The 23,987-nt window shown below is 43.4% G+C and overlaps 1 protein-coding gene across 14 annotated transcripts in view; it reads right to left on the reverse strand.

Moving 5' to 3' along the window:
- The window catches only part of epb41l3a (erythrocyte membrane protein band 4.1-like 3a), a 210,532-nt gene that overhangs the window by 87,132 nt on the left and 99,413 nt on the right, over positions 1 to 23,987 (reverse strand). For all 14 annotated transcript variants that reach the window (XM_067980708.1, XM_067980719.1, XM_067980706.1 and 11 more), the window contains 2 exons: positions 21,722 to 21,764; positions 10,226 to 10,301 (listed from right to left, as the gene is read on the reverse strand). In XM_067980708.1, the coding sequence (XP_067836809.1) occupies positions 10,226 to 10,301; positions 21,722 to 21,764 (119 nt within the window). The remainder of the gene's footprint in view (positions 1 to 10,225; positions 10,302 to 21,721; positions 21,765 to 23,987) is intronic.

Genomic DNA, 23,987 nt, shown 5'->3' on the forward strand with positions numbered 1-23,987 from the left:
CAAACGGGACAACTTTTGTTGAGGTGTAAATATGATCACTGCATTGAACTGCCTGCATCTTTCCATGCCCTCTACAAATGTGCCTTTAATCTTCCAGGCAATTCAGAAATATCACACTCCTAACTGCTGCTGAAACATGCCTGCAAACTCTGCAAGAGTGTTCTTAGCACACAAAGCTTCAGTGCAAGCTGATTTTTAATGTCAAACTATGTTGTGTATTTGAATGCCTGGTGTTTACTTCCACGTTACTTTCCGTGGTAACAGTGTGTGATGAACATGCCGTTGGCCCTAACCTTGTGCTTCTTCTAGATTTTAATCTCAGTGGCAGGAGTATATGGAGTGGGTTGCTGTTGTGTGTTCAAATAAGCCTCGAGATTTGAGGTGACCCTCTCTTCCCAGGAGCTGTGTTCTGAGATAGATCTGATGTCTCTTATGCAATTTCTGCTACTGTATAGGCAGTCCGGCCCTGTGTGCTTTCTAGCACATGTGCAGGCATCAGAGGCCCTGAAAGTGCTGAGTCCTAAGAAGCAACACTGTGGTCACTCTAGCCATATCCTTCCCTCACCACTGAACTGTGTGGTAACAGTCTTACTAGCAACAATGGGATCAAAGACCTTGCCTCATAGTTCTCTCAAGCCAATCCCAAGCCTGTTGAAGCCAGAAGAGATAGCCCATTCCATCCTAGAATTCAAGTTATCTACAGTAACAGCCTGTACATCTGTGGGAGAAGCACCGACTGTCTTCAAGGTCTCACACATTGTGTGTGTGTGTGTGTGTGTGTGTGTGTGTGTGGAGGCGGAGGTGGGGGGAAGTGAAGAGGAACTCTGCTGCAGTTATCCCTAGACATGCCACAAGCTCCATAGTGGACTATACTATCGCTAAATGTCAAGTAAGGCTGTGGACATGCAACTAGTGGACTCCTCCACTGAGCTGCTTTCTGCAATACAGTCCCCAATGAGAGCATCCTTCTTTTAAAAGCAGGTTCTTTGAGGTTGGGATCCTCAGGCTGGGATCTTCAGACTGAACAGTTGAGATCCAGTGCAACGTGGCCCAATGGAAGACAGGTTTCACTTCCTCCTCTTCTACTATCAGCTGTTCCTCTTCACATCTGCTGTGTGTGTCACCCAGTGTAATCCGCTCTAGCTCACCGTCTAACTCTCCCTGATATAAATGAGCTGGTGCTTGTGTGGGTATAGAGTGATGGGTGTGCTGTGATGTGCTGACAGGCCCGGATGGACTGTGGCCATGCTCTGTTTCCTGTGGCACAACTAAAGAAAAAAAAAAGAGGAAAACAAGACTCTAAGCAAACTTCAAATAGCCTTTCAATAGAAGGGTGGCATGGTAAAATACTTCAATAAATGTTTTGCTGCCAGTAAGTGAATGTGAGAATAGGTCGATAAGGAAGAACAACAGAAGATTATCATGAACCCTGAGCTGGTGCCAGTCCTCTTATTCCCCATCTCCCAGCAACCTCTATGAATTCCTTTCCAAGGATTTCCAGGGTTTTGTCCTTGTATGTGGTTAGAGGTATAATTTAGAAAGGCCGCCTCTTGTTCTGGTTCTTTCCCTTTTGTTACAGGCAGTTTTCTGCTGAAAGCAGAGTACAAGGAGTGAGAAGTTCCTATAGTCCCGATGACATACAGTAATGCACATGTTTGCATGCTGGCCAAAGTGAATATCATGACACGTATATACATCACGCAGTTACACTGGATTGAAGAGATATTTGGGCCTAAATGCATGCAAGGACGAGAGTGCAGGAACACTTCCAGGCGAAGACTGGGAGATTCAGCGCACACCATCCTGCAACTAAAGTACTTTAAGATAGCGTGAGGGTAAAGTAACTAAGTGCCATACCTGATTAGTTGACTGCATTAATGGAAGGTAACTGTGCTTTCTCCTACCTTGGTTGACCTGGTAATGTCACTAAACTTCTCCCTACATTCCTCCAGGGATGTTGCTCATAACAATGACACTGCCATTACACTACTGGGGGTAGTCTACAGGCCACCAGCAACTGGGAAGGATATAGAGGAGCAAATTTGCAGGGAAATTACAGAGATGTGCAAGAACCATAGAATAGTGATAATGGGAGACTTCAACTATCCTAATATACACTGGGATAGTAATAGTGTAAAGGGCAAAGTGGGGGAGGAATCTTTGAAGTGTGTTGAGGAGAACTTTCTTGACCAGTATGTTTCCAGCCCAACGAGGAAGGAGGCATTGCTGGACCTGGTTCTGGGAAATGAGGCAGACCAAGTGGAGCAAGTGTTGCGGGGGGGGGGGGGGGGGGGGACATTTAGGGAACAGCAATCATAGTATCATAACGTTTAGATTAGCTATGGAAAAGGACAAGGACCACTCTAAAGTAAAAATACCCAAGTAGAGGAGGGCCAATTTCAATGGGATGAGAACGGATCTGGCCTGGGTAAATTGGAATCAAAGATTGGCAGGCAAAACTGTAATTGAACAATGGGCGGCCTTTGAAGAGGAGATGGGTCAGGTACAATCTAGATATATTCCCACAAGGGAGAAAGGTAGGGCAACTAAAACCAGAGCTCCCTGGATGACAAAAGAGATGGAGAGTAAGATGAAGCAGAAAAAAGGGGCATATGACAGATGTCAGGTTGATAATACAAGTAAGAACCAGACTGAATATAGAAAGTTCAGAGCAGAGGCAAGAAAGGAAATAAGAGGGGCAAAGAGAGAGTATGAGAATAGACTGACAGTTAACATAAAAGGGAATCCAAAAGTCTTCTAAAGACACGTAAACAGAAAATGGGTAGTAAGAGGAGGGGTGGGACCGATTAGGGACCAAAAAGGAGATCTACGCATGGTGGCAGAGGGCATGGCTGAGGTACTAAATGAGTACTTTGCATCTGTCTTTACCAAGGAAGAAGATGCTGCCAGAGTCTCAGTAAGTGAAGAGGTAGTTGAGATACTGGATGGGCTAAAAATTGATAAAGAGGAGGAACTAGAAAGGCTAGCAATACGCAAAGTAGATAAGTCACCCGGTCCGGAGGGAATGTATTCTAGGTTGCTAAGGGGAAGTAAGGGTGGAAATTGCAGAGGTACCGGCCACAATCTTCCAAACCTCCTTAGATACAGGGGTGGTGCCAGAGGATTGGAGAATTGCAAATGTTACACCCTTGATCAAAAAATGATTTAAGGATAAACCCAGTAAATACAGGCCAGTCAGTTTAACCTCAGTAGTGGGGAAATTTTTAGTAACGATAATCCTGGACAAAATTAACAGTCACTTGGACAAGTGTGGATTAAGTAAAGAAAGCCAGCACGGATGTGTTAAAGGCAAACCGTGTTTAACCAACTTGATTAAGTTTTTGATGAGGTAACAGAGGGTCCTTGAGGGCAATGCGGTTGATGTGGTGTATATGGACTTCCAAAAGGTGTTTGATAAAGTGCCACATAATAAGCTTGTCATCAAAGTTGAAGCCCATGGAATAAAGAGGGCAGTGGCAACATGGATACGAAATTACTAAGTAACAGGAAACAAGGAGTAATGGTAAACGGTTGTTTTTCGGACTGGAGGGAGGTGTACAGTGGTGTTCCTCAGGGATCAGTATTAGGATCAATGCTTTTTTTGATATATATTAATGACTTGGACATGGGTGTAGAGGACACAATTTCAAAATTTGTAGATGACACAATACTTGGAAGTGTAGTGAACAGTGAGGAGGATAGTGAGAGACTTCAAGAGGACATAGACAGGCTGGTGGAATGGGCCAACACATGGCAGATGAAATTCAACACAGTGTGAAGTGATACATTTTGGCAGGAAGAACGAGGAGAGGCAATATAAACTAAACAGTACAATTCTAAAAGGGTTGCAGAAACAAAGAGATCTGGGGGTTTATGTGCACAAATCGTTGATGGTGGCAGTGCAGGTTGAGAAAGTGCTTAAGAAAGCATACAGGATCCATGGCTTTATAAATAGAGGCATAGAGTACAAAAAGCAAGGAGGTTGTGATGAACCTTTATAAAACACTGGTTCGGCCATAACTGGAGTATTATGTCCAGTTGTGGGCACCAAACTTCAGGAAGGATGTGAAGGCCTTAGAGAGGGTGCATAAGAGTTTTAGGGATGAGGGACTTCAGTTATGTGGATAGACTGGAGAAGCTGGGGTTGTTCTCCTTAGAGCCGAGAAGGTTGAGAGGAGATTTGATAGAGGTATTCAAAATCATGAAGGGTCTGGACAGAGTAGATAGAGAGAAACTGTTCCCATTGGTGGAAGGGTCAAGAACCAGAGGACATAGATTTAAGATGATTGGCAAAGGAACCAAAGGTGACATGAGGAAAAACTTTTTTACACAGCGAGTGGTTGAGTGGCTTTCAAAAGGGAATTGGATAAGTACTTGAAGGGAAAAAATTAGCAGGGCTACAGGAATAGGACAGGGGAGTGGGACTAGCTGGATTGCTCTTGCAGAGAGCCAGCACAGACTCAATGGGCCGAATTGCCTCCTTCCATGCTGTAACTATTCTATGCCATCTACATCTCCTCCCATTCTCCTTGGCTGTTCATCTTCAGATCATGCAGTGCTCCTGCCAAAGAGAGCTGCCTCCTCTGCTTCATTTCCTCCAAGGGAATCGCTATGGCACCATCACAGCATGGAGGTCTTTCTACCATCCAGAATGCCTTCCAGTCGTGACTTTTTTGATAGAACTTTCAAGATCATACTGCCTGTCCCTTTAAACTGCTACAGTGCTTCAAATGTTACAGCAGCATACACGTTCCTACCCACCAACAAGCAAGAGCCCAAACACAGACGTTGTATGTGCCGCCTAGAGCTTGCTCATATTATTCAAATGACACTGACCCCGAAAAAGCGTGTGGGTACAGTGCCCAATTTCCAGTCGGACTTATGTACGAACAGAAAATTTAATCCACTGTTTGTTCTGCATTCCCACCAGTGCAGGAAAGACAAATATTTAATGAGAGATTATTTGGACAAGGCAGTAAAATACGAGCATTCAATGTAGACATTAACCACATGTTCTGTAGCTTTCTACTTTTGACAGTGATACACAAAATTACAGGGCCCTTCGATGAGTTGATGCAACTTGCAAATACCATCTCATGAAATTTACAATAGCAGCTTGAAGTATTCCTTTAACTGATTCTTTACTGATCAAGGATGGTATAAAGCCAACTGTATACAAACTCTGGAAGTTCAAACTGTACCTCCAGTCAACCTGATAGGCAGTCACCGTGGGGAGCTAAAGCTTAAAAAAGGGGGACAGAGATGTAATATTAGTTCTTTTTCCTTACTCAATATTTCAAGAATTAACAGGGCTGAAATTTGAAAATATAAGCTCTTTCAGTGCAGTATTATCATTGGAAAGTATTCAGTAATTTGTGTTACGGGTTATTTTATTTAAATTCTATCTTTCTATCCATAAAAATGCATAGCTGAAGGACTTTGCTGTCAACCTTAAAAGACAAACATTTTGATAAAAATGCAAGGTGCCGCTTAAAATAATATACTTTAAATAATAACAGCATGCAGATGTTTGAGGATTATATCTGGTATTGAGGACTGGTCTGAACACAATTGAATTGCAGACTAATTGGGAGAAGTTCCCTGCCCTAAGTGACATCAAAGAGTCTTTTTCTTTTGTGAATGCATTTTTAAAGTATTCTAGCCCCATGAAAGTACTGAAGCTTGCTAACATTTACAATCAAGTGTTGACAAGCCTCTCATTATGACCCTCCCTCCTCCTAACAGCTTTTACAGTGGGAAGTGAACTGTGTATATCTGAGGCTTGAATAGAGGTAACTTAAGACAGTAGCCAGCATAGAAAAGCTAGATCTAGAACAATACTTCAACTAAATTGTGAGAGTATGGCAAGGGGACGGATGTGAAGAAGCTGTTCATACATAGAGTGATCAACACATGAGACAAACATCTGGGTAAAGATACCTGTCTTGCTACAGTACATTTAATTCATAAGATGATTCACATTGCTGCACAGTTTCTCTCCTCCCCATTGCTTTCAAGTACAATTAAGATGCATGCCTCCAGGACCAGTCGTGATTGGCCACAGTACTACTTTACTCCAAAAGCCAAATTATCACAATCACTTTCTGCTTCTCTTGTATTTGCTTTCCTTTCCTGTGAAGCATGTCATTGAGTCACGGGCAATTTGGACTTAAAGACTCAGCTGCCAAATTTAAGTGTTACAATCTTCCCTCTTCTGGGTAATTTCAGCTGCTATACATCTGCAGTATCAATTTGTGTGGACAAACAAGAGATTTGGCACTTGTGGGCATCATTGTTAATATGTTTTAAGACAAAGTGAGTAAAGTATTTCAATAAAGTCGTCCTCAACCTTTTGAATGCCGAGTGCTCTTTGAGGCTTTCAAAATACACAGAACTTGTGTCAACATGACAGTTGTAAACCACTTTGCTGTAAATTTCTACTCCTGAGTATTCTGAAGTACAGTAAGAAGATCTTGCAATTATATGGCACCTTATCATGTTTCTCAGAAACAGTCAAAGAGCTTCACACAGAATGAATTATATTGTGCAATCACTTGGGTAAACTTTCGTCTTCGGCAGAATTGTGTGCACCGAGGATCGTACGGAGGGAATTATGGTGCATGCCTTCCACCACTTTCAATCCAGAAAGACTTAACCCGCTTTTGTTATGTGGGTAAATGCAGCAGCCATTTTGTGCACAGCAAAGACCCTCAAACAACAATAAGATGACCGACTGTTTAATCTTTTTTTTTGGTGGTGTTGGTCAAGGAAGAAATGTTGGTCATGACATCGGGAGAACTCTTCGATCACTGGATCATTTATTTCCACTTGAATAGGCAGACTGGATCTCAATTTAACATCCTATATAAAGCAAAGCACCTTGAAAAATGCAGTATTTCTTTCGGTAACCAGCCAATATTTGTAGTTAATACATGGGGTCCCAGGAGGGAGGTGCTCAAAGACCTCAAACCATGGTGCACCATTCAATCTTGTTTATATTTGATAAGATATTTTTGACGAACAATGACATTATCATTAAATGGTCAAATAGAGACAAATATGAGTGTCTGATATTGTTGTGTCTCCAGAGGTCATCAGCTTTTATACCAGAGAGTACTGTTGATAATGGAAGAACCACATTGACTGGACTCTGTCAAAGTAAAATGCCTTAACAAAATGCTAGGAAAATTTCCATTTATAACATTATTAAGGAATAGGAAACCATCTCAAATTGCTTTGCAATTTAACAGTTTACTGGCACTATACTTCATGGTGTAGAAATTAGTCTGGGACCGTTTCCTGGCCCAGACTCGGCACTGTGGAGGCAGCACACGCCCAAAGCATCTATGACCCAACAGATAGATAGAAATTGTTCCTCGGGCCTCATCTGAATAATTGGGGCGAGCTACCAGCACTGGTCGTGCGTCCACAGGCAGGTCATCTGAAGAGAGACGTCAAATTTGGGCCACCTGCCTCAACTAATCTACATAATCAAGGAGCCTGACACCTGTTTTAGGCGTCTGCTTGGGATTTGGCAGTGGGACCAGCGCCTGCGTTGATTGGACGCAGGCAAGTCCACTGCTAAATTGCTTTGCATACCAATTTCTATCTAATTTTCCTAATTATGCTTGCTATCACTTATATCTGCCACAGTAAAGAATTATTATAAAATTGCTTTGGGATTTAGATTTGTCAGAAATTTTAAAGTACTGTGCAGATAAATAAGTCCTTTTCTGCTGAATAAATAGTAATTCATGCATTTAACACAACAAATATCATGACTGGTGTTTCTTCCTCACTTTGTGAATATGCACGGTGTAGAGTTTAATCTAATCTGCACAAAATCATCCCCTTAAACCCCACATTAAATTCAGGGATTGAGGACAAAAGGATCTTCTCACTTACTCAAACTATTTTACAACACCAAGTTATAGTCCAGCAATTTTATTTTAAATTCACAAGCTTTCGGAGGCTTCCCCCTTCGTCAGGTGAACGATGTGAACCTGACGAAGGGGGAAGCCTCCGAAAGCTTGTGAATTTAAAATAAAATTGCTGGACTATAACTTGGTGTTGTAAAATTGTTTACAATTGTCAACCCCAGTCCATCACCGGCATCTCCACATCATTACTCAAACTATGCATTTTTTTCCTTGACTCAATAACCTTTTTTCCCCTCCACTCCTGAATGCTTTGATTTCTTGCTCAGGTGCGGGGGGCCTCACAGCCGGGGCTAATCTTGTCCTTACCTGACACACACAGTATGCACTTCCACTAGGGATTACTTGGTAAATCATCGGGGGCGGAAAGACCGCCTGACTTACTCTCTCCTTTAACTCAGCAGAGCTGAGGTCAACTGCAGTGACACTATGGCTGCCCGGTTGAGATCAGCTAATTCAGCATGGGAATTTAACCTGGAACCTCCCGTCTGTATGGTTCAGTTAATCACTGGATAAACTCATTAAACATCGGGGGCAGGGGGAGCCAAGCTATGTGTTTTCATAGAACATCTAACGAATTCGTTTTTTTCTAATAATGAGCACTTTAAAGTAGAACTAGGGAAATGCACAGAGTCATAGATAACAAGAAAGGTATATTATCCATCCAGATTCTTGGGACCAATGCAGCCATAAAATAAATTTGACAGAATTTTTTGTTAAAAATCTGGCTATACTTTTTATTTTGCTACAGAAATGTCACCACAGTTCTCACAAGACACGCTGGCTAAGGTTTTCTGCTTCTGTGCTCACAAGCCCGTGGTTCTCCGCCCATTAAGGTGAAAGGGCAGAAAATCATGGGTGGCAAATACCAAGGTGGAAAACCCCGGCCACTTACTTTGGCCCAATTTCTTATACTGAGCTTAAACGCTGCCACTTCCTTCCCCACCCACCCCATCCCCAATCAAATCATTTTTAGAATAATGCATACCGTGTTGGCACTTTGACCTTTCCTCCCCCCCCCCCCCCCCCCCCAAAGACTGCCCACATCAGCACTATTTGTAGGCTCCAGAGTGGAAGGCAGTGGCACAGAATGGACAATCTGTATTTGTGGAGAACAGTGTGGAACTCAACGCAATGCAGTGGAATGACAAGATGTTCTGACGGCTGCAAGTAGCGCAAAACAATGGCAGTCAACCATTTCTGCGTGGTAGAATCCTTGCAAGAATTAATACATTCTTGGGCACCTCTGCAAATATTAACATGAAGCCTCCGACAGCTACCTGAAGGAAAATCATGCTGTTGTTGCAGAAATTTTTTTTTAGTATACATTGCAAGACAACAAATACAGAAACAAAAATCAGAAATCTTAAGAGATGGACTGAAATCTGATGGAAAAACAGAACATGCTGGAAGCACTCAGCGTGGCGAGGGCAGATGACAATCTTTCATGTGTGGACCCTTCGTCACAACTATGCATTCTTCACTCTTACTGCTTGAAAAATGGGGTCAGGCTACACCTTAAAGCAGACCTAGCAGGGTGGCAAGGATGTAACTCCACTTGCAATCAGTTATGTAAAGGAAAGTTTAGCATTGGCAGATTATTGGTGAATGCTAATATTGTGACTCAATCAGTTCAGGCACACTGCACATTTAAGTAAAAAAAAATCATTTCAATCACTACACCCTGCTTGCTCAAGCTCTCTCCAATATCATTTTGTCTCGCTACCTCTCTCCCTTCCTTCAAAGGTTTCTCCAAAACTCATTTCTTCAACCATGCTATTGGATCACCACTCCTCCTATCACTTTCAATTTTTTCTCTCCTGTTCCAAATTCTCTATTCCCCCTCGAGACACTCTTGTATGTGAGGGGTACTATACAAATGCAAATTGTTGTTCAATCATTCTTCACTCTCGTGGGTTAGGCTTTGTGACATTAGCAATTAAAAAACATTTTTAAATTACCATTTTATATCCTATGATTAGTTTACTTCCATTTAAAAAAATAAGTCTATCCACCCATATTTGGCTTGGATGGTTTCTGCAGAACTGATTTATTTTGGTGAATATTGTTAATTTTAATTGAAAATAACTATGATGGAATAATCATTAGGAGTTTCATTGAGATGCAATCTTCTGCTGTGATACTACAGGATGCTTACAGACATGGCATGCACTCTCATGCTCTTTTGAATGGAGAAGTCTTGAGGAAGAGGGTTTACAAAACATGTGACAAATTTTGACCATACAAGTTTCAACTGCAGGTACTAAAGGAAACATTATTTCACTCACCTGGTAATGTCCTCAGATAGCTGGGCAGGATCCGGCGGGTAAAACTTTACATTGAATGAAAACTGCCACAAACCACCTATATGGAAACAAATCATTATTCAAACACTAAACAAAAGCAAAATGATTTAAATTTCTTAGTTTTTAAACAATAAAAAAAATTCTACAAGGGCTATCTTTTCCAGTACAAAAAAAATCCAGGGTTTTTTGATTTAAAGAATATCAATTTTAAAATGATAAATGAGAATCCTAACAAATAAATTACAAACTCTTTCACTGTTTGCCTTTAACTATCTCTACAGTAAATGTGAATATCAACTTAACAGCATTTAGTGCATTTTTCCCACACATGCATCTGCCTTGTGGTGTTAAGAGTCATTAATCACATGAGCAGTAGATAGAAGGACACTTTACAGTCTCATAATCCTTTCTTTGTGGAATCATTCTGTGTCACTGAATTCCTGTAGTATATCATTCTCTCAAAATTGTGTACATGATCTATTTGTAAAATAGTAGTCAAGCCTAGAGGACTATTTGGCACAAAAAAGTAATATACAGTGCTGTCAGTTTACATTGTGTTAAATAAGCAAATTCTTATTTACCTACAGTTTTACTTTACCCTCTGCAAGGAAGCTCTATATTGGACAAACACAACCATGGCTGAAGTCAAGTAAGTATAAGTTTTGATTTCAATAGTAATTGTAAACACTTCTTTAAGAAAATGTCATCTGTTTGTTTTCATCTGCTTTCTTATGAGTGGCCAGCTGTTCAATGGAGTAACTGGAGCCACAAATTTGTCTGATTATGACTCTTAGCATCATAATTAGTTTGACAGGCAAAGGGGGGTGATGGAAGACCAAGAGATCTGCAGTATCACAGAGTGACTTCACCTCTTAAGTCATGAGATGGCTGCCTCCAATATTGTGCTGACTTAGGGCTAATTTTGGTTGTGCACCTAGAATGGCAAAATAACAGTTCAACTGCAACAAAATAGTTTCATAATTTCAATCTGCCTACATTGGCAATGTAACAGAGTACAACAAATTAAAAGTCTGATGTTTGTACAACAAGCCAGTATGTCATCGGTATATACTAATCCTTTCATGGCATCACCCCTCCCTACCTCTGTAACCTCCTCCAGCCCTACAACCCTCCGAGATCTCTGCGCTCCTCCAATTCTTGCCCCTTATGAATCATCGATTTTAATCACTCCACCATTGGTGGCCGTGCCTTCAGCTGCCTAGACCCCAAGCTCTGGAATTCCCTCCCTTAACCTCTCTGCCTCTCTCTCCTCCTTTAAGATGCTCCTTAAAACCTACCTCTTTGACCAAGCTTTTGGTCTCCTGTCCTAATATCTCCTTTTGTGGCTTGGTGTCATATTTTGTTTCAAAACGCTCCTGTGTAGCACCTTGAAACTTTTTACTACGTTAAAGGCGCTATATAAATGCAAGCTGTTGTTGTTGTAGTGGCCAGGATGAGAGGAACCACTGAAATTACAAAGATTTGATTGATATAAATTCCATTTGGAATAAGTATCATTAAAGGAAGATTTATAAAAAGCAAAAAAAGCTACAGATGCTCTAAAGTTGAAATAAAAACAGAAAATGCTAGAATACACAGCAGGTCAATCAGCATCTATAAAGATTTTAAAAAAATTTTTTTTTATTCGTTCACGGGATGTGGGCGTCGCTGGCAAGGCCGGCATTTATTGCCCATCCCTAATTGCCCTCGAGAAGGTGGTGGTGAGCCGCCTTCTTGAACCGCTGCAGTCCGTGTGGTGACGGTTCTCCCATAGTGCTGTTAGGAAGGGAGTTCCAGGATTTTGACCCAGCGACAATGAAGGAACGGCGATATATTTCCAAGTCGGGATGGTGTGTGACTTGGAGGGGAACGTGCAGGTGGTGTTGTTCCCATGCGCCTGCTGCCCTTGTCCTTCTAGGTGGTAGAGGTCGCGGGTTTGGGAGGTGCTGTCGAAGAAGCCTTGGCGAGTTGCTGCAGTGCATCCTGTGGATGGTGCACACTGCAGCCACAGTGCGCCGGTGGTGAAGGGAGTGAATGTTTAGGGTGGTGGATGGGGTGCCAATCAAGCGGGCTGCTTTATCTTGGATGGTGTCGAGCTTCTTGAGTGTTGTTGGAGCTGCACTCATCCAGGCAAGTGGAGAGTATTCCATCATACTCCTGACTTGTGCCTTGTAGATGGTGGAAAGGCTTTGGGGAGTCAGGAGGTGAGTCACTCGCCGCAGAATACCCAGCCTCTGACCTGCTCTCGTAGCCACGGTATTTATATGGCTGGTCCAGTTAAGTTTCTGGTCAATGGTGACCCCCAGGATGTTGATGGTGGGGGATTCGGCGATGGTAATGCCGTTGAATGTCAAGGGGAGGTGGTTAGACTCTCTCTTGTTGGAGATGGTCATTGCCTGGCACTTATCTGGCGCGAATGTTACTTGCCACTTATGAGCCCAAGCCTGGATGTTGTCCAGGTCTTGCTGCATGCAGGCTCGGACTGCTTCATTATCTGAGGGGTTGCGAATGGAACTGTACACTGTGCAGTCATCAGCGAACATCCCCATTTCTGACCTTATGATGGAGGGAAGGTCATTGATGAAGCAGCTGAAGATGGTTGGGCCTAGGACACTGCCCTGAGGAACTCCTGCAGCAATGCCCTGGGGCTGAGATGATTGGCCTCCAACAACCACTACCATCTTCCTTTGTGCTAGGTATGACTCCAGCCACTGGAGAGTTTTCCCCCTGATTCCCATTGACTTCAATTTTACCAGGGCTCCTTGGTGCCACACTCGGTCAAATGCTGCCTTGATGTCAAGGGCAGTCACTCTCACCTCACCTCTGGAATTCAGCTCTTTTGTCCATGTTTGGACCAAGGCTGTAATGAGGTCTGGAGCCGAGTGGTCCTGGCGGAACCCAAACTGAGCATCGGTGAGCAGGTTATTGGTGAGTAAGTGCCGCTTGATAGCACTGTCGACGACACCTTCCATCACTTTGCTGATGATTGAGAGTAGACTGATGGGGCGGTAATTGGCCGGATTGGATTTGTCCTGCTTTTTGTGGACAGGACATACCTGGGCAATTTTCCACATTGTCGGGTGGATGCCAGTGTTGTAGCTGTACTGGAACAGCTTGGCTAGAGGCGCAGCTAGTTCTGGAGCACAAGTCTTCAGCACTACAGCTGGGATGTTGTCGGGGCCCATAGCCTTTGCTGTATCCAGTGCACTCAGCCGTTTCTTGATATCACATGGAGTGAATCGAATTGGCCGAAGACTGGCTTCCGTGATGGTGGGGATATCGGGAGGAGGCTGAGATGGATTATCCACTCGGCACTTCTGGCTGAAGATGGTTGCAAACGCTTCAGCCTTGTCTTTTGCACTCACGTGCTGGACTCCGCCATCATTGAGAATGGGGATGTTTGCAGAGCCTCCTCCTCCCGTTAGTTGTTTAATTGTCCACCACCATTCACGACTGGATGTGGCAGGACTGCAGAGCTTTGATCTGATCCGTTGGTTGTGGAATCGCTTAGCTCTGTCTATAGCATGTTGCTTCCGCTGTTTAGCATGCATGTAGTCCTGAGTTGTAGCTTCACCAGGTTGGCACCTCATTTTTAGTTACGCCTGGTGCTGCTCCTGGCATGCTCTTCTACACTCCTCATTGAACCAGGGTTGATCCCCTGGCTTGTTGGTAATGGTGGAGTGAGGAATATGCCGGGCCATGAGGTTACAGATTGTGCTGGAATACAATTCTGCTGCTGCTGATGGCCCACAGTGCCTTATGGATGCCCAGTTTTGAGCTGCTAGATCTGTTCTGAATCTATCCCATTTAGCACGGTGGTAGTGCCACACAACACGTTGGATGGTGTCCTCAGTGCGAAGACGGGACTTCATCTCCACGAGGACTGTGCGGTGGTCACTCCTACCAATACTGTCATGGACAGATGCATTTGCGACAGGTAGATTGGTGAGGACGAGGTCAAGTAAGTTTTTCCCTCGTGTTGGTTCGCTCACCACCTGCCGCAGGCCCAGTCTAGAAGCTTTGTCCTTCAGGACTCGGCCAGCTCGGTCAGTAGTGGTGCTACCGAGCCACTCTTGGTGATGGACATTGAAGTCCCCCACCCAGAGTACATTTTGTGCCCTTGCTACCCTCAGTGCTTCCTCCAAGAGGTGTTCAACATGGAGGAGGACTGATTCATTAGCTGAGGGAGGACGGTAGGTGGTAATCAGCAGGAGGTTTCCTTGCCCATGTTTGACCTGATGCCATGAGATTTCATGGGGTCCAGAGTCAATGTTGAGGACTCCCAGGGCCACTCCCTCCTGACTGTATATCACTGTACCGCCACCTCTGGTGGGTCTGTCCTGCCGGTGGGACAGGACATACCCAGGGATGGTGATGGAAGAGTCTGGGACGTTGGCTGAAAGATATGATTGTGTGAGTATGGCTATGTCAGGCTGTTGCTTGACTAGTCTGTGGGACAGCTCTCCCAATTTTGGCACAAGTCCCCAGATGTTAGTAAGGAGGACCTTGCAGGGTCGACTGGGCTTGGTGTTTTGCCGTTGTCGTGTCCGGTGCCTCGTGGTCCGATGCCGGGTGGTCCGTCCGGTTTTATTCTTATGACTTTTCGTAGCGAGATTTTACAACTGAGTGGCTTGCTAGGCCATTTCAGAGGGCAATTAAGAATCAACCACATTGCTGTGGGTCTGGAGTCACATATTGGCCAGACCGGGTAAGGGCGGCAGGCTTCCTTCCCTAAAGGACATTAGTGAACCAGATGGGTTTTTACGACAATCCGGTAGTTTCATGGCCATCATTACTGATACTAGTATTTTAATTCCAGATTTTTATTTAATTAATTGAATTTAATTAATTAATTGAATTTAAATTCGCCAGCTGCCGTGGCAGGATTTGAACTCATGACTCTGGATTTTAGTCCAGGCCTCTGGATGACTAGCCCAGTAACATAACCACTATGCTACCGTACTCATCAGTTTGAACAGTTCCAATAGATCAACTCTTAATTTTCTCTGTTCTAGTGAAAAGGGGAGCAGTTCTGTCGTCTCCCATCCCTGGTGATATCTTATTAAATCTCTTCTGCACCTGATCCACGGCTTTGAGAATCTTCCTAAAGTAGGGCACCCAAAGCTGAGCACAATATTTTAGCTGCAGCTTAACTAATGACTTGTATATGTTTAACAGTACCTCTGCTGTTGAACTCTATGGGGTCAATTTTAGGATGGCCGAGTGGGTGCGTTCGTTGTTTGTGGGGGGGGGGGGGGGGGGGGGGGGTAGTTCCTAAAATTGGGGAATCCTGGAGCAGGTCCGGAGCCTGGCTCCAACTCGCCCATTTCCGGGTTCCCCAATGATGCGAATCGGTGCGCGCGCAGCCCCCTCATGCGGAACTCCCAACGGCAATTAAAGCCGGCGGGATGACAGTTTAGATAGTTAGGGAGGTACTTGAGGTCGTTGACAGACCTCATTAGTTGGAGATCTTAGCAGGGATGTGATTTTGGACTCTCCTCAGTGTGTTTCCCAGGCTGTGGGAAACACTCCCTGTTGTTGCAGATGTGTTTCAGTCAGCAGCCATTGGGAGATGCAGAAGATTCCTTGACAGTTGGGGGCAATACCTCATTCATTGCAGCAGGGCACTCTGTCACCTCAGACAAAGTTTTGCCTGCCACACCATTGTCTCCACACTCCAAATTATTACACCATATCCTAAACTCTGCTGTCCAAACACATTTACCTACTTTGCGGACCCCCTCACACTCACACCGTCAGGATGGGGGGGAGGGGTGGTTCCATAGCTGCATTCATCACTCCATTGGAGGACGAGCAACATCACCAGCCTCGCCAGGCATGCCATCCACCTCCGCCACGTGGAGCTACACAACACAGTGCTGCGCAACAGGCACATGCACAAAATAGTCGTGCAACTACACATACACCCACTGTAGGGTGACCCAATGGTTGGCATCAAGGGTGTTCATGGAGAACCTCATGAAAGGGCATTATTGCACAAGCCAGTCAAGAATGGCCAAATCGTGGCAGTAGTGGTGACAATATAATACGTAATGTGAGTTGATCAGAAATCAAATATAAGTAAAAACCATGACAAACCCTCAAACACCCTTGTGCATCCCCTTCATGCTCACGACACATTTGCCTTACTTTTCCTACTACACATACGTGATGTATGCCCTGAGGCTGCAGCACAGGTAGTGGCAGGTGGGGTGAGGCTGACCATGAAAGAGATGCATGAGAGGGTGAGTATGAGAAAGAGCCATGAGATTGTATGAGGATTGGGTTGAGTGGTAGTGGTGGGATGAGTACTGGGGAGGTGAGGAAGTGCAGGTAAGATGAGGATGAGGGTTCAGTGGGTGTGAGGAGTGATGTGATAGAGTAGTGTTGGCAGTGCAGAAGGAGATGTGGGGTGGGGCGGTGATGTGGCAGACGGAGTGTAGGGGAATGAGTAAGAGTACTCACTTTGGCATGCCCTGGTTAGGTCACTGAAGCGCCTCCTGCACTGTATGCAGGTGCGTGATATGTTGGTGGTGCTGGTGACCTCCTCTGCCACCTCGAGCCAGGCCTTCATGGTGGCAGAGGCAGGCCACTTCCTCCTGTCCGCCGGGTGGGAGATCTCCCTCCTCCTCACCCCATCCAGTAAGACCTGGAGTGAGGCATCATTAAACCTGGGAGCAGCCTTCCCCCTGGGCTGCTCCATGCTGTAACTTTGCCTATTTTCTGCAGCATCAGTCAGTGGAGGACTGCCCCTTTAAATAGGGCTCCTCCAGCTGACAGCTTATGATGCGGGTGCGCAGTCCGCCCACTGCGCAGCTTTCTAGCGCGAAACCCGGAAGCCAAGGTAAGTGGCTTCAATTTACTTACGATCGCGTGCCAAACCCACCGATTTTACTGGGCGCGTTACCCTCCTAATATCGGGCCCTATGCCTCTGTTTTCAAAATTCAGGATCCCACATACTATAAAAAAAAGCTGTAACACCTTGACCCCTCATTTTTAAAGATTTGTCTATCTGGGATCCCTAGGTATCGCTGTTCTTCTACTCCTTTTAAAATTTTACCATTTAGTGTCTATTTCCTCACATCGTTCTCCCTTCCCAAATTTATCACCTCACATTTCTCCACATTAAGTTTCATCTGACAGTTACCTGCCCAAACTACTAACCCGTCTGTCTCTTCCTAAACTGCTTGCAGTCCTGTTCACTATTAACCTTGCTCCCTACTTTTGTATTATCTGTAAATTTTGATATTGCAAATCTTATAGCAGAGTCCAGATCATCGTAATATACACTACTATACTGCCCACAGCATTGCCCCTGGTCAATTATTGAATACATAGTTTTTCTTGTATATAAAATGGTATTGAAGTTGAAAGAGATACTTTTGAGTTCTCCCAAAGCTAAAAGGGTCTACGGAGCAATGCTCCACAGCACCATCCACTTCATAGGCCTGCCAAGTGCTCATGCCTTTTATGATGCAGCCATTCTCCGAGTTCCACAGGCACGTGACGCACTCTGATACTCACCCAAGTAACTATTCTTCATGTGTGAGCATGGACATCACTGTTGACACTGTAGTGCTGGTAGGTTATTCAATTTTTGGGTATCACCGCTGTGCACACTCAACATGTGCACATTTGCAATGCCACTGAATTATGGCTGTTTTCCCCTCCCTACTGGAGGCTAATTTTAGCATCCCCAGCATTGCCCCATCTAAGATTATGGATCGAAACAGAAATTGAAGCGGGGAACCTCCCTGGTCTTTGTGGCTCAGCAACACATCAAATGGTGCAATTAACCACTAAAACATTAGGCAAGCATGATCAAAGTTTTAATTCTATAAATATAATGGTGTTGCACTAACTGCTATGACCTGTATGATTGAGTTCTTGTAAATTCAATGTTGGAGCAGAAGAGAGGTACAAGAGGCCAATGTCAGAAGAAGACCAGGTGTGAGCTGGTACATAGGGATGGAGGTGGTGCAAAGGTTGGGTGGAATGAGACCATGAAGGGATTTGATAATGAGGATGAGGATTTTGTAATCAATGTGTTGAGGGACTGGGAACCAGTTTAGGTCAGCAAAGAGAGGATTTAGAGGTAAGCAAGACTTATTGCAGGATAGAGTTGGATTAGTTGGAGTTTGGGAGGCCTGCAAGGAGAACATAGGAAAAGTTAAGCCTACGGGTGACAGGCATTGATGAGAGTTTCAGCAGCATAGGAACATAGGAACAGGAGTAGGCCATTCAGCCCCTCGTGCCTGCTCCACCATTTGATAAGATCATGGCTGATCTGTGATCTAACTCCATATCCCTGCCTTTGGCCCATATCCCTTAATACCTTTGGTTGCCAAAAAAAGCTATCTATCTCACATTTAAATTTAGCAATTGAGCTAGTATCAATTGCTGTTTGCGGAAGAGAGTTCCAAACTTCTACAACCCTTTGTATGTAGAAATGTTTTCTAATCTCACTCCTGAAAGTTCTGGCTCTAATTTTTAGACTCTGCCCTCTACTCCTAAAATCCCCAACCAGCGGAAATAGTTTCTCTCCATCCACCCTATCTGTTCCCCTTAATATCTTATAAACTTCGATCAGATCACCCCATAACCTTCGAAACTCCAGAGAATACAACCCCAATTTGTGTAATCTCTCCTCGTAACTTAACCCTTGAAGTCCGGGTATCATTCTAGTAAACCGACGCTGCACTCCCTCCAAGGCCAATATGTCCTTCCGAAGCTGCGGTGCCCAGAACTGCTCACAGTACTCCAGGTGTGGTCTAACCAGGGTTTTGTATAGCTGCAGCATAACTTCTGCCCCCTTGTACTCTAATCCTCCAGATATAAAGGCCAACATTCCATTAGCCTTCTTGATTATTTTCACCCCTAACATAGGGGTGAAGGCAATTGTTGTTTAGAAGTTGGAACAAGAGCTCTTAGTGATGGATAAGATGTGGCGTTTGAATCTCAGTTTAAGATTGATTAAAGTTACACTTCTAAGCAAGAGTATAGAGCTACTGTGGTATGAAATTACAAAAGAATGGACAACAGTGAATGCAAACAGGATCCACAACAACAGGTCTCATAATGGGACCACGGTGAGTCTGGCATCTTGTTTGATGTCACTGCCATGTTGCTTCCTGAAAATTCCATCAAAAATAATAAATTGCCATCACAGGCTCGATGGGTTGAATGGCCGCCCTCTGTGCTGTAACCGTTCTATGGTTCTATAAGGACTTACAATTTAAAAAAACATTTTATCACAGTAATTTTGATTACATACAATTCCCTTTTTGTGTAATTTCCCAAGCATTCTCTCTCTCCCTTTCCCTAATTATTTTGCAGACCTATCTGAATAATGCTTGCGTGGGTTTGCTGCATCGTGATAATTATGCTCATTTAGCATTTCATCCATTCCTGCTTCAGCAGCTTCCTAATAACCAACCAGGCCTGGGATTAAAAGGCAATCATAATTTCAATATAGCAGACAGAAAAACATTATTCAGTAGCTGCTGTCTTTTGTAAGAGAATATACCAGGCATTTTATCTTTTGAATGCTATAAACTTTTATAGAAACAAAAGCATTAACTGAAAAAATGAAATAAGCAAAAGATAAAAACCCTTTGAAAGCTGCTTTTATTGTTGAACGCCCCAACAAAATGTGAATGTAAACAATATCCAGTTATGTAAAAAGAAAAAGATTAGTGAAGACAAATGTAGGTCCCTTACAGTCAGAAACAGGAGAATTTCTAATGGGGAACATTATAAATGCTAGGGAACCAAGGGACTAGTGAGAAAGAGGAATTAAAGGAAATTAATATTAGTAAAAAAAAGTGCTGGAAAAATTAATGGGACTGAAAGCCGATGAATCCCTAGGACCTGATAATCTGCATCCCAGAGTACTAAAAGAGGTAGCCATGGAAACAGTGGATGTATTAGTTGTCATCTTCCAAAATTCTATAGATTATGGAACAGTTCCTGCAGATTGGAGGGTGGTAAATGTAACCCCACTATTTAAAAAAGGAGGGAGAGAAAACAGAGAACTACAGACCGGTTAGCCTAATATCAGTAGTAGGGAAAATGCTAGAGTCTATTATAAAGGATGTGATAACAGGACACTTAGAAAATATCAACGGGATTAGACAAAGTCAACATGGATTTATGAAAGGGAAATCATGTTTGACAAACCTACTGGAATTATTTGAGGATGTAACTGGTAGAATAGATAGGGGAGAGCCAGTGGATGTGGTTTATTTGGATTTTCAGAAGGCCTTTGATAAAGAGGTTAGTGTGCAAAATTAAAGCACATGGGATTGGTGGTAATATACTGGCATGGATTGAAAATTGGTTAACAGACAGGAAACAAAGAGTAGGAATAAATGGGTCTTTTTTGGGGTGGCAGGCAGTGACTAGTGGGGTACCGCAGGGATCAGTGCTTGGGCCCCAGCTATTCACAATATATATCAATGATTTGGATGAGGGAACCAAATGTAATATTTCCAAGTTTGCTGACGACAACAAAACTAGGTGGGATCGAGAGGTGAGGAGGATGCAAAGAGGCTTCAAGGCGATTTAGACAAGTTGAGTAAGTGGGCAAACACATGGCAGATGCAGTATAATGTGGATAAATGTGAAGTTATCCACTTCAGAAGGAAAAACAGAAAGGCAGAGTATTATTTAAATGGTGATAGATTGGGACATGTTGATACACAAAGGGACCTGGGTGTCCTTGTACACCAGTTAGTAAGGCAAATGGTATGTTGGCCTTCACTGCAAGAGGATTTGAGTATAGGAGCAAGGATGTCTTACTGCAGTTATACAGGGCCTTGGTGAGACCACACCTGGAGTATTGTGTGCAGTTTTGGTCTCCTTACTTAAGAAAGGATATACTTGCCATGGAGGGAGTGCAGCAAAGGTTCACCAGTCTGATTCCTGGGATGGCAGGACTGTCGTATGAAGAGAGATTGGGTCGATTCGGCCTGTATTCACTCGAATTTAGATGAGAGGGGATCTCATTGAAACATATAAAATTCTGACAGGGCTAGACAGACTGGATGCAGGGAGGATGTTTCCCCTGGCTGCGGTATCCAGAACGAGGGGTCACAGTCTCAGGATATGGGGTAGGACATTTAGGACTGAGATGAGGAGAAATTTCTTCACTCAGAGGGTGGTGAACCTGTGGAATTCTCTACCACAGAAGGCTGTGGAGGCCAAGTCACTGAATATATTTAAGAAGGAGCTAGATAGATTTCTAGACACAAAAGGCATCAAGGGGTGTGGGGAGAGAGCGGGAATATGGTATTAGGATAGAGGATCAGCCATGATCATACTGAATGGCAGAGCAGGCTCGAAGGGCCGAATGGTCTACACCTGCTCCTATTTTCTATGTTTCTATCCTGGTAGAATAGAAAGCTACTTCTGCGTGTTACCTCTCATCCGTCATTATATGTGACCTGCATTTCAAGTCATTAGTAAAATGCACTTACTTCGGATTTGCTTTTTGATTTCCTTGGCAGGGTCCAACCAGTTCTGAAATACACCATTTTAATAATTTTAATTTTACAAATATAGTCTGGAATCTAAAGAACCTAATGCACTACACATCAATCAGGTATTTTCTTACCATTTACCTCAAAATGAAACAATCAGTTTAATGCAGATGGCAAACACCCAAGCTGCAAATAGGTACCCCCCAATTCAAGTCACAATTAGTGAAAACAATACTTCCTTTATTGAGAAATCATGAAGGTCAAGACACATTGTGGAGGACACCAGTAAGACTGACAAGGATAAGTGACTAAATGAGGTAATTCAATATCCAATGATTAGGTGACATCAAGATCAGATAGATTCTAGAAGGAAGGGATGACTGAGGAAGGCAAGAAGTTTTGAATTCATGGGAAATGAAAAGAAGAAAATACTTGTGTTTAATCCCAATTTACAAAATATGGAGTTGAAATGGAGACATTATGGTTGGCCTGGGACCATAACCTTAGGGGACAATATTTGTGTTTCTCACATGCGAAGCTCAGAAACTAGCAAAAGTTGGCGGAGCCCCCAAAAAATTGATATCTCAAACACAGTTCTAAATGTAAGTCTATGACATGTGAAAACAAGAAATCACACAAAGTGCAGTGGGGCGCAGCTCTTAAATTAAGCTGTAAAATGCCCCTGAGAAATGTTGATTTTTGACAGTTTATTTGTTGCATTTTGCAATATTCTGGAAGCTACAATGTACATGGATATTGCATTTTTTTTTAAATCGGAAAGGAAGTGACTTTTGCTCAATTTTATTGAAAACTACTCTGACATTTTGAGGATGAATTATTTTTCTTTATATATAAAACATTCTCCTCCCAGTAGCAGCAGATGCACTATTACTAGTGAGGAATGATCTTATCTTTCTTTCATTTTCTTATTTTAAAAATTGTTTAGGACAAATAGGGGATTCAAACTCAGTCTTATTGAAAAAAGACTGGGCAGTAGGCAGCAAATTTAAATTGTACACACTTCTTTCAAATGCTGCTCCTTACACCAATTGATGGCGCATTTCTAGGGGATATGCTCCCCATGAAGAATTTGATTTTTTACATTAAAAATGGTTGTTGCATTCATGTTAACGTTAACCAATTTTACACTTCACAAATGATATTTTTCCTTTTAAGATTAAAAATCAAATTGACAATTGGGTTTTCAAGAGATCAACTAGACCTAGCTTCCCCATAAAGCTACCTCATCATGCACTGTCCCTTTTCCACTGCTCCCCCACCACCAGCTAGTTCACAGAGGCCCCACCCCCTCCAGAGAAAGTTCACAGAGACATCGTACTCCATCGAACCTGCCACCCAATTCAAAGACAATCTCTCCCTTTCCAACCCTCCTAGGTTTATGCTGGCACTCTTCTCTGTCAACCTCCTCAATTCACCTGGCTCTCATAGCCTCTTCCAAACTCCCTAGTTTCAGTTCTCACTCTTTTTCCTCCCCCCTCCCATCCATTTGCCCTCTGCCACTCCCAGTTCATGCTGGCACCAACCTTCCTTCCCTACCCTCAGTTCAGACTGCCACTCTCTTTCCTTCTGCTCACTCAGAGGTTCCTGAACACAAAATAAATGCTGACCCTGTGTGCAGAGTATGATTTAGAGCAGCAGGAGATAGGAGCCCAGGAGAGGCATTGGGCAACAGCCTGGACTGCACGTCAAACCTAGACAGTTGTCATGGATGGAGTTTAATTGCCAAATCTAATGAAGTACAGGATATGAACCACACCATATAATACTGTGTTATATTTTGTGGTGCATTATGTTCCTTCTGATAGCCCCTGGATGCGAGAGAGCATGTAGATGAGGATTCACATCTTCTGATCTTATTCCTAAGCTACAATCATTCAAGAAGAGGGTCCAATGAGTGCCTTATCAGCTGTCGGGTATTAAGATTGCCGCAGAACCCTATGTGCTGAAGATCTTGCAACATAACTGGCCTCAGTTGAAGATTGCTTTTCTCATGCTGGCCACTGCTGGGCTACCTCTCACACTCTGATGGAACTCCAGACAATCTGCTCTAATCACTGTCTGGTTTCAAATCCTAGGTAACCTCTTTAGGCCACAGTAAATAACATACAATGCAATTACACCTGGATCAATATTGAAAGATTTGGTGACTTCCTGCCAAGATTACAATTAGTATACTATTCCCAGAGCTAGTAATGCACTATTGTTCCAATAATGAGTGAGGTAATTTTTCCACTCTCGGCCT

The sequence above is a fragment of the Heptranchias perlo genome, chromosome 3 (assembly GCF_035084215.1).
Source record: "Heptranchias perlo isolate sHepPer1 chromosome 3, sHepPer1.hap1, whole genome shotgun sequence".
In the NCBI taxonomy this organism is placed as follows: Eukaryota; Metazoa; Chordata; class Chondrichthyes; order Hexanchiformes; family Hexanchidae; genus Heptranchias; species Heptranchias perlo.